The 11326-nt window shown below is 36.7% G+C and overlaps 2 protein-coding genes and 1 long non-coding RNA gene across 9 annotated transcripts in view; 1 reads left to right on the top strand and 2 right to left on the bottom strand.

The window, feature by feature from the left end:
* The window catches only part of LOC109540220 (voltage-dependent calcium channel type A subunit alpha-1), a 60977-nt gene extending 56675 nt beyond the window's left edge, over nucleotides 1-4302 (top strand). For all 7 annotated transcript variants that reach the window (XM_048668139.1, XM_048668140.1, XM_048668137.1 and 4 more), the window contains one exon: nucleotides 700-4302. In XM_048668139.1, coding sequence (XP_048524096.1) covers nucleotides 700-739 — 40 coding nt within the window. In that variant the 3' untranslated portion in view covers nucleotides 740-4302. The remainder of the gene's footprint in view (nucleotides 1-699) is intronic.
* The window catches only part of LOC125505096, a 20833-nt gene extending 15858 nt beyond the window's left edge, over nucleotides 1-4975 (bottom strand). Inside the window, exon 1 of the long non-coding RNA XR_007281914.1 lies at nucleotides 4710-4975. This is a non-coding gene — a long non-coding RNA (uncharacterized LOC125505096). The remainder of the gene's footprint in view (nucleotides 1-4709) is intronic.
* A 76-nt stretch (nucleotides 4976-5051) lies between these two features.
* LOC109540230 (aquaporin AQPAe.a) overlaps nucleotides 5052-11326 on the bottom strand; it is an 18875-nt gene continuing 12600 nt past the window's right edge. The window contains exons 3-6 of the mRNA XM_019908515.2: nucleotides 10208-10351; nucleotides 5829-6041; nucleotides 5506-5586; nucleotides 5052-5417 (exon numbers count right to left, since the gene is read on the bottom strand). Coding sequence (XP_019764074.1) covers nucleotides 5316-5417; nucleotides 5506-5586; nucleotides 5829-6041; nucleotides 10208-10351 — 540 coding nt within the window. The 3' untranslated portion in view covers nucleotides 5052-5315. The remainder of the gene's footprint in view (nucleotides 5418-5505; nucleotides 5587-5828; nucleotides 6042-10207; nucleotides 10352-11326) is intronic.

Raw genomic sequence — 11326 nt, forward strand, 5'->3', positions numbered from 1 at the left:
TTTTGTCTTTAAAAAAGACAGAATTTCCTCACGTCTTTTATTACAGATTGATAAATAGATTACTTGATTACTTTTTGATAAATAATTCGTTCTTATTGCGAAATGGGAGCACTATTTATTTTGTCTTTAAAAAAGACAGAATTTCCTCACGTCTTTTATTACAGATTGATAAATAGATTACTTGATTACTTTTTGATAAATAATTCGTTCTTATTGCGAAATGGGAGCACTATTTATCAATCTGTAATAAAAGACGTGAGGAAATGCTGTCTTTTTTAAAGACAAAAATTTTTGAGGCGAAATACCCAAAAAGAAGTTTGTAAAAAACTACAATTTATTTATTTTACTATTTTTTCTGTACTCCTATAACAGCGCCAGACAACACCTCCAGAGAAATGACGCCAATCTTGATTCACCCTGTACAATCAAAAAAATACAACTTCCAAACCGAAGCCGGTAGAAATCTGAAGGATTAACTTTCTGTAGCAAGTTTTTTTAAATTAAATTTTAAGTCCCAAATTCAAAGTGCGGCGCAGTGACTCGCGATGAGTCATAACACTCTGTTGTGTGACACAACACAGTGTCACCAATGCCTAGTGGTTTTTAGCAGAAAAAATCGAATATTGACTGCTACTTTTTCGGGAAACATTTATCCATATTTCACACTTTGGCGCAAAAATTAGTAGTTATATGTTTCAGGTCTCGTCACTCGGACTCAGACGACGACGATTGGTGCTAGCAGAAACTGAACACTCTCTAAGAGTAAACATATTCGTACGCAATCGTGTTTCTTTGTTCCGTTTTTCTTTAACATTGAGTGCGTGAATAGTTAATAATGCAAAAAACAAAGTGGAACTGTTTAAAAATTCAGTTGAAAGTGTGCTACTCAAGTGGTGCCGTGTTGTTGCCGGCTACAGCCAGCAGGAGCTTGCTGTAGATCAGCCCGTTAAGGAAAGTTGTTTTAGCCAATTTTATGTTCAACAATTCCTTGCTTTACCGAGTCGGGGATCTGCGGATGGGATCGTGAACAAACTTCTAGAAATCGATTTAAAAAACCACTGTTTTTCGGCCAAGGAATTGAACCAACGCCTTAAAGGCGACTAAACTGAAAGACGTTTTTTTTATTTCGGAGTTCCAAAATGTTCTTTTCGCGTATCGACAGAATGGAAGTGAAGGATTCGCCAAATGCATTTCGCATCCAGCTGAAGTCGTTGTGCTTGATTTCCGTTAAATGTTTAAGCTTACAAGATGGAGCAACCGACTGTTTTCAATAATTGTAATCATTTGTTAGTTGTTTCATGTTGCTGTTATATTGTTAAAAATCTATCGTATGTACGTCTATTAAGTTGCTCAGATATACTGGTTAAGTTTTGCCTGTTTGCTTAGTGAAGTTGGCTTCGAATAATTAGCTAATTGCACGGAACCAGCAAGGTTTTTGGCAAGTGGCAGAGGTTGAACAGTCTGTATGACAACTTCTAACAAGTCCAAACAAACCATTCAATCTTTCCATTGTCTTCCACTTGTAAACCAATCTTGCTGCCTTGATTTAAAAAAGATCCCGTGACGAACAAGCTGGAAACTCTCTGGGTGTTTTTCTAGTAAACTTCCATCAACCTCCTGCCCTGAGCAGCATTTTATTGCTTGCAGCCAACTTCGCTTGAAGTGTATTATTCATTTTTGTTAACTGTTGCACTGTGAAGATATTTATTTACACCGAAGACCGTTTTAGACGCATCTGTACCTACTTTCAACCCGTTTTTTGAGCACCCCGTGAGCTTGAGCGCCGTACAGATCCGTGTAGAACCGCTGTTTAAATTACCCACTTAGATCTAGCTATGTTTTGTGATATAGATATAAATACAGCACCTTTGCCCCACCATATAAAAATAACAAACGATTAGGAAAGGTTGGGTTATTCTAAACAAAAACGGAGCGAAACATTGCAAAGACAGTTTGAAATTTTTGACTACTGCCAATCTATTGAACTTATTACTTACATAGAAAAATGGCACTATTTTGTCATATAATTAATCGGATATAGGTTGGGTTGTTGCGGCAAATCAATAGGAATTCTTAGACTTGTAGGGTGCAACCAGATTTAGCAACCGACTTGTATCTTTTCCGATGCGGTAGGGGTTTTTTCCAATCGTGCCAATGTTGTTCATATTTCACTTTTCTATTACGGTTCAAATGGACTATTGATTTTTTTAGGGTTCACGTTCAGGACCTGCACTTGTAAAAACTCAACAACACTTAATTATCATGCCAACTGTGGCATTTTGATTCAATCAAAGTGCCTCAATCGATGCGAATGATCACTGAAAGACTTTCTACTTTAAATTGGAGAGTTCGATTTGAAAAACCGCGTTTCTGAGGTTCGTAGTTGTGTGTAAATGAAATAATTATTTGGGGCCAAGTACTCTTAATTACCCTTAGGTTGTTGCTAAAAACCCCCGCCCTATAGCTGAATATTCCTGTACATAACTCCTAATAATAGTATTTCGAATTTAAACACTTAATCGTTGAATTGGCCGGAACGGGCTCTTCTTCTACCACTATGCAGTAATCGAAATAAATAAACACCGAGACGAGTCCCTTCTGGCCCCAAAAAATACCAAGTTATGACTCTGAATATAAATACTTACATATAATTCTTCCCTAAGTGCTTTATACCACTATAAAATGGAAAAATATATTGTAACCAATAAAATAAATTATTCTTTTTTACGTTACATTGTCTCTGTATAAAATTTGAGGCAACACTTGAACAAAATCACTCTTAGAGTCAATCTTTCTCTACTTCAGTTCAGCCTCTAGAGTGACTTTTTCAATCCCACTGTTAAAGTTACCTATATACATTTGTTCTGTGATATGAAAATAAGTGTAAAACAAATACAAAACACGTTTTTCCACTTTGTTTCTTCTAGGACTTGAGATTCTCAATCAGTTCAGTTCATTGTTTTGAATAGAATTTTCACCATGCATTGATAAAAGCTAAATTTTTAATCTGTAATTTTCATAATTTCTACCGATTTTTCTCATTCATCTCTAGTTTCCATCCGCTTCGCTTTCGAAGTTTAAAATATGCCCACTGTGTACTTAGATCATTTCTTTACCCAGCTTTTTTTAGTAGAGTTTCTGGGGAAAAATCCCGTTCGCCCAAAAAAACTTGCAGGAAAAGCATCATCTACACAGTGAGCACATTTTCAGCTCCAAATTCCCGGAACATGGAGACTAGAAAATTTCGAAAATCTGCTACTGATTGAACCCAACAGACTCATTTTTCCACATAATTTCCTTTCGCAACGCATTCAGCAGCTCTAAAGCGTTTTCTGTTGTTAACAAAGTCCTGCTCCGTTAAATGTTGTTGTCTTTCGAAAAAAAACTGTGTGAAAGTTGTTCTCATGTTGTTATTAAATAACAAATCAAGTATTGTCGTTGACAAAACATTTCTAAATAACTGTTAAAATAGACAAACACTCTCAATGTACTCACTACACGCTCTTTCCTTTTCGACCCACTAGTTTGTAACTGAAACGAAAGAAAAAATTGCCGACCTGTCCATGTAGATAAGTAGTCCACTTTCTGGTTAAATTTATCAATAAATATCCGGTTGGTGATTTTTTTTCATTGAAAAAAAAATAATGCCAACTTAACAAAATGATGCGGGTATACCTGATTTCTATTAAAGCTATGCTTAAGATATGTATAAAGGTTTGCGATGGACGAATGTAGCGCCCGAAAATCTTTCATTTTTTTCGTTAAGGAGTTATTTAAATAATGTCCAGTTTTTGTATCCATTACTATGTAAAATAATGTCCAAATATGCCTAAGAGATTCTGCCTTAGAGATGTTTGGGAAATTTCAGAAAATCCACCATTTTTCCCTCCCCGAAGTATTATTATCTATTATCGTTACATAGTCTAGACAGTAAATTTAGGCAATTTAGGAACTTAAATGCAAACGTTGACCATGCGTTTTCAATAGTTTGGCACCGAAAAAATCTGGTGCGATTGATTTGTTTACAATTGTTAATGAATAATTAATTATTAGTTAAGTAAGTTCGATTAAATAGCTATTGGAATGCATGGTCAGCCCAGTACTGTTGGTGGAAAGTGTTTTCTTGAAATTTCTACTGTGAGGCGCAGAATGTTGCATCCCTCGTGATTTAAACAAACATTAAGTTAATGAACATTTGTTGTATTTAATTATTTAGGAAATTTTGCATTAGTGTTAATGATAATGATATCGCTTTTGAAGCATTTTTTTAAAGAAATTGTGAATAAATAATAATATTCTAATTCTTACGGTGTAGTTTCTGTAATAACAAATTTATCCATCATTATTTCGGTTGTTTTATTAGAACAAAACAACAATTTGTATCAGAGCAATTAACGTGTTGTATTCTTCGCTTTCTTCCGGTCAAACCGGTGTAAAATTGGGAGCATTTTGAAAGATTCATATTCAGGATTCAGAAAAATCGCTTAAAACGAGCCAAGAATTATTTTCGATTATTTTCTGAAGCTAATGGAAGACCCACAGACTAGCAAATTTTTACCTTCTCGGTTATTTAATAACCACTAAAGCAATTTTGAGTGTTTAAACCAGCAGCAATTTCGACCGAAAAGTTTTGAAAATGTTTTGAACATTTTGAACGCTTTGATTTCATGCCCGTTTAGTACTGAAAGTACTAGAAAAAGTGCACCTACCATTAGGGGGTTAACTTCTGCTAAAACTCCAAAAGTTCTCCAACCTCCAAATTGGCACCAAAATGTCACCGCACTGACAGCACACATCGCGCAACTGAAAAATAGCGTTTTTTTCGCTAAATTTGCACTAACGGCCGGGAAAATACCATCTAACTGTGGCCAAGGCCTTTCCGGTTGAGAAAAACTGCCCCATTGGGGGAAAAAGCCGTAAAACTCGGCAAATTTCCGAAATTTTCGCGAGAAAATCAGCCCGCGTTCGTCCTAGTCACCTCCAAACAGTAGCCTAAATGACATACAAACGTCACTGTACAAGATGGGACAGTTTTCGCACAAACAACCGTGTAAAATATACATTTATTAATACTGATTTTATTTACACGCCTACGCTTAATGTATGCGAACATATTGAACTATAAATATTATGAGTAATTGGTCAAATCGGCGCTTTCCCTCACATTACAAGTGAGCAAACCGAGTGAAAAATCAACGAATTGGGTGCTTTACTAACTAGTGATCAACAGGGAAGATGAAACATTTTATAAAAATGCCTTCGCAAACGGTGACAATGATATAAATAAACTAGAGGAATATTAGCTGGGGTTTCCATTAAAAATCGTAGGAATCGTTGTCGCCCTTCTGCACCTTAAAGATGTACTTGTAAAGCAACCCTGCGAGCACCCCGCCTGCAATTGGGCCCACCCAATAGACCTAAAAAATAAATTATTATACAAATTCACAGAAAAATCGAAGATTTTTCACAAATTTTAGCCAAAAATCCATTTTTTCAATAGCTTACCCAGTGGTCATTCCAGAAGTTCATGACCACGGAAGGGCCGAAAGTGCGGGCTGGATTGATGCTGGACCCAGTGAAGTGAATCTGATCAAGAAAGAAGAAAAAATGCTAAAACAAGCGCGTAGAAAGGGGACAGTAAATAAATACAACAAAAAATGTGCTCAACGACTGAACTCGTTTTCGATTGATGTGTCGCTCTAAGCATTGCTCAGTTTCTTCTTGCTGATGCTGAAAGATCCCTCTGCTTCTAGTTTCCAGAAGACACACAGATAAATAAGGCCTTAATTCATAAACAATCAAATACAAAAAAAAACAGTGAAACTTACCCCACTTAAATGGGCTGCAGTAACGGTAAGTCCAATGGCCAGCGGAATGCTGCCTTTGATGTCGTTCCTTCTTCCATCGCAAACGCCATGGATAACAAACACCAGAATAAAAGTGAAAACAAGCTCGAAGAACAGTCCATTGATTGGCTGGATTTCTGGGGCCACTTCAGTGAAGCCCAGGTTGCCGTTGATGAAGGAAGCGGGCAGCAAAGCCTGAGAAACACAGATTAAAACAAAACAGATAAAAGCAAATTAATAAAAATTATTTATGGTTTTGCCAGCATTTTCCAAGGCTCCAAAAATCGAGACTGGATGAGTTTAGACGAAGTTTCAAGTTAATAGCTGCTCTAGATTGAAAGTGAACAATTTTTAAATCAGACGTTGCAGTTGAACGTGTGAAAGCGGTAATTTTCAGGCCGCCATTTACGCAAAACAAGCCCGCAAGACTGAGAATGTTGTGTGATTGCAATGAAATTTTCACCCTGTTCAGATTCAACCCCCTTCTATACACTGTAAAAGTCTCATGATGCAGTTTTCGCTAGAATTGAAGCTATGAATTTTTCAAGCAACTGGTGTTGGTGTTTTCAGAGCAACATTTGCCATTGCATTTTCCTTTAACAAACCCATCCAAATCATTGTTTTTTCCTAATCAAAGCAGTTTCAAGCAAAGTCATGGAAAATCGTTGGCATCAGTTAAGGTCACCAAAGTCCTAGGTTACGACCAAGACTGTTCAATGGTCACGCAAGAATGACCAACGAGTCCAGCCGATAGAAATGCGCATAGTAAAAGCGTGAAAGTCTACGTATTTTACGCAAAACATTTTTCATATTTTAAAACAGTAGTCTGCAAATGTTGTTGTTTTCACGCAAAGAGCAATAATCCGACTGCGGGTTTTCAAAAACGCTCGCAGTTTTTGGCTCATTGTTAGAGAACCAGTTGAGCGACAAACCTCTAGCTTTCATCCGGAGATAGAGCGTTAAACAGTGCCTTTTTCATATAAAACCTCGTTTGTGACAAATTTCCATGTTGTACTAAACGTAGATTTCCTCAGTCATCGATCACTTTAACAAATTAATGAATTCTAGAGGAAAGCATTCATAAATGTGCATAATAGGAGAAAAACTAAACTAAACGAAAGCATTCGATATGAATAATTTTGCGTAAATGCCACCAACAAATCCTTATCTCCACTTCAAGCCAGCAATGACAGTTTAAAAGGAAACAGGTGTATATTAATGGAACCGTTAATGGAAGCTGCGTATATTTACTGAGCCATACGCTTATGTAAATGACACATTATTAGGTACAATGACCACCATCCCGGAGCGATTTGCATTATGTAACACAAAAAAATTAAAAATGGAATACAATTAGCACGTTTGCTGGTTGTTGATTGTGTGCCTTAATAAGAGGAATGGGAAATGGCAAAATCGCACCCCTGATAGGAGTAGCGCATATTAAACGATGGATTTAGAGCTGCGTGACATCGAACATAAATAAGCAATTATTATTTATTTATTGCACAATCCTTTGGCTGATTGATAAATAACCGTTTCGAATCATGCTAATAATAGATAATCTTATATGAAACGTGAGCACACAGCAAAAAACTGTGCGGCCGTTGAAGGGCTTGCCGGTGCTTGATAGAGGCCGTTTTCCCATATTTTTCCAGCTGGCTCTGACTAATTGCGGTTTAATTAAATTCAATGATTTGCCAATTTGATTTGTTCGAACATGCGAACATTAGTTGGCCATTGTTTCGCCCCAGTCTCATTAACATCGAACAACATTCTGAGAAGGCGGTAATTGGCTTTTAAAAGACGCTTTTTTCGGCTCAAAACAATCAGTTAATTCAATTGTTCGATGCTCTAAAATCCCACAGTTTCTACAAACGCGATTAGCCTTTCTGAAATCGACAAATTTCCTAGTCGCTTGTGAAAGTGAAAAAATTGAACATCCGTTAGGTTGAAGGGCAAAGGTTCCAATTGTTCTGGGATTTTGCTTGATTTTTTCACGGCTAAATTTGTTTTTTAYACTGGATGGTAAAATATTMCTTTCGAAACSTTTAAAAACTGTGAATGTTGCTAGTTGCAATTTACTCTCAATTGGAAGTTATTAATTTCTCAAAAACAGGTGCATTTGTGTGCAAAAACCGATCATTTTTAAGTCAAAACTCATCAGGGCCGCAAAAATCAGGATTAGGTCCGATTTAACTGAAATTTTTCACGGTTTTAGAATGGACTATTTCCTATCGACGTTCATTTGTAAGTTTAAGTTTTAAGCAAATGTTTAGTTGCCATTAATTCAAGATAAAACTTACGAATTCTTAAACAGAGGCAGGCGCTTAGGTGGAAACGTTCATTTTTAGTCCCAAACTTACAGAGTCGGCAAAAATCAGCCTTTGATGTGATTTGAATGAAATTTTTCGCATGTTGCGAGCAAACTATTATCGACTGACTGCAAAAGTTTCAAGTTGTGCGTTGGTCAAAATTTAAAGTTGCCGATTTTTCAAGCAGAAGCTGCACTTATGCGCGGCCGTTCATTTTTGGCCAAAACTTCCCAAGTCCTCAAAATTCAGTATTCGCCCTGATTTCAATAATTTTTTTCTGCGCTTTTCTTCGACTCGACTGTTTTCAATTGACGATAAAAGTTTGAAGTAGCCCGTGGCTCACGATTCGGAATTATGAATTTTTCAAATAAAAAGAGCATTTGTGTGGAAACGTTCATTATTAGGCCAAATCTTACCACGTCCAAAAAAATCAAGATTTAATGCGATTTAAATAAAATTTTCAGCATCGTTAAACTCGACTATTGTCTATCTACGGGCAAAGTTTCCATGCGCTTGTAGGTCAATACTATAAGTTACGAATTTTTTCAAACTTAAGCTGCATTTCTGTGGAATCGGTCAGTTTAAGGCCTAAACTCATCAAGTGCGCAAAAAATCAGATTCGAAGCGATTCAAATGGCATCCCAAGTATATTTAGACTTTTGCACAGCATTAGAAGTTACGAATTTTTCAAGCCGAAGGCCTATTTATGTAGAAACGTTATTTTTTAGAGGAAAAAGTCCGCAAAAATCAGTATTCGGCGTTATTTGGATAACATTTTTAACCGTTTTAGAACAGACTAGTTGTTATTGACTGCGAAAATTCCTCAAACTCTAATTCGATTGAATGAAGTGAAACCGATTTTCCATTCAAGAGCGTAGCCGACATCCGGTCGTCTCACTTGCGCCCATAGCAGTTCAAGAGAGATCGAAGACAGCCTGCGCGTCGCTACGTTCCAACTTGATGCCTTCACAGCTCAAAATAATACAAACCACCACACTTCCCCAACTGAAAAATTGTTCATTCCTCTAAAGCCAACAATAATTGCCGTCCAGAAAAACTGCATTTTACTTTTACTTGGCGTTTTAATTAGCCTTTAACTTAACCAGCTATCAACAAAAACTGTGATTGCCCATAACTGCACAACCTAAATCCATGTACTTAAACCTCACCTAACGGATCATTAACCTTGCTCTAAATAAATCGTAGCATCATCAATCGAACGAAATTAGCATTGAAATCATTAAAGTTTTCTAAATGTTAAGTACGACACTTTCCGCCTCTTAGATGGAACTGGTTAAGTGAACGGACATTAGAATACTATGAAGGCTTCCAAAGAAGGAAAAAACCTTTTATGTGTGAATTTGAACTTTAATGGACTATTATGAGTGTCTGCAGGCGCAAACCAACGGTCGTGATGATCGATAAGACTTTTTGTAGAATCTGTGGTAATTGCGTTATTATATCAGCCTATACTTGGTAACAAACCACCGTTAGCTTGAAACACTCCCAGCCAATCGAGGTTGCGGCTCATCACAGTTAGTTAAAAGGCGTTTTATCCTCAAATTAAATAAAGTCCGTCTATTAGAGTGAAAGTAGTTTAGGTATTGTATTAATTTTCCTTTTCCTGCAATCACTATCTTTAAACTTGATGGACGATGTGCATCCACTTACCGCGATAGAAAGTAAATGAAATGATTACAAGAAGCAGTGAAGCAGCCAGTGTTGAGAATGGTCGCGTTTTTTTCCTTTCAGCGAAATGAGAAAATTGTCCGCAATTACAAATAGAAGAGAAACGAGCCATTTTCTCTGCTTCCATCTGCTAATTGGCGAGTTTTCTCGAGTTGAATGCAAGTTTCTTAAAACAGTTTCACAATTCAGTCGGGTTGCATTGGCGATTGTCTGCGACTAAACTAGATCGTTTTAGGTAACGATTGTCCCATAAAATTGCAATTATTGCCGATATGCAATTGCCACCGCTTTAAAAGGAAATATTTGACTAATTCGGGTTTCAAGCCAATCCACTGTTATAAATAGGGAAGTTGGACTTACCTTTAATATTCCAGCCCCCGCAATAGCTCCAATGCATTGCACTAGAATGAAGAGAATGGTTCGCACCAAATTGATCTCTCCAGTGATGAAGAAACTGACTGTTACTGCAGGATTAATGTGGCCGCCGCTCACATGGCCGATTGCCTGAAATTTATTCAAAAAAATCATTTTTATTTCATCTTCAAATTGGAATTCAATGGAGGACTCCATTTAAAAGTAAAGCTAGGAGCAAGTTGAAATTTTCACCATCTTTAGAATAGCGAAGAATTAAGTTTATATTTCAATTTCTCAATGAATTTTTCCCCTGGAGACTTTTTCTAATTGCCCGAAAATGGTTGTAGCTGCGGCAAAATTGCAAAAGCCAAAGAAGTTTTCACATGAAACACAGAATCCGAATTTGTACAAAAAATGGTCAGTAGCGCACGACTTTTTTTGAAGGGCTTAAGAAACTTGACCGCAGATTTGTAGAGCTTGATAGTTTTTTTAATTGATGGCAAATTCTTCCAGTGTATTCATTCTTGAAAAAACCCATCTAAATGTTGTAACCACATTGATAATTTGCCTATTCAATTAACAATTGCAAATTTCTGTTTGAGGTTGAATTCCTCGTAAACTATAAAGAGCGCTCAAATGTTTGAACTGAACCTACGGCTGTTTGCAAAGGACAATGTTGCGTTATTTAATGTTGCAAATCATCATATAAATAGTGTCGACAATTATGCTTTATCTCTAATGGCAATTATTTGGTTTGCTCTTGAAAAACAGTACATAAAATGTTCACGCAATTTTTTAATGGCGCGCCCGAGATTTTTGCCGCTGGGTATAGGTGAACATGTTACGCAACCATTTCGACTTTAACGGATGTGAATAATTACTTAACTAGAACAATTGATTGGTGATAATTGATGATTCTCTCAAAACTTGCTTGGTCAGTTTTTCGTGCACATTCTGGGCTCAAAAATAAAGTTTTTCAAACCGGCAGAGGAACAGAGCGAATTTCCGGAGTCTTTCAAATGTGTTTTCGTATTTTTGTGCAGCTTTTCCTCTTGCAGTATCTGAATGCATTGTCTTCACTGTGAAAAAGCTTCACGTAGCCTGTTGGTCCAGTTAGGAAGTTCT

Source organism: Dendroctonus ponderosae, unplaced genomic scaffold (assembly GCF_020466585.1).
Source record: "Dendroctonus ponderosae isolate FM_Combo_2020 unplaced genomic scaffold, Dpon_F_20191213v2 Dpon_F_20191213_7, whole genome shotgun sequence".
NCBI lineage: Eukaryota > Metazoa > Arthropoda > Insecta > Coleoptera > Curculionidae > Dendroctonus > Dendroctonus ponderosae.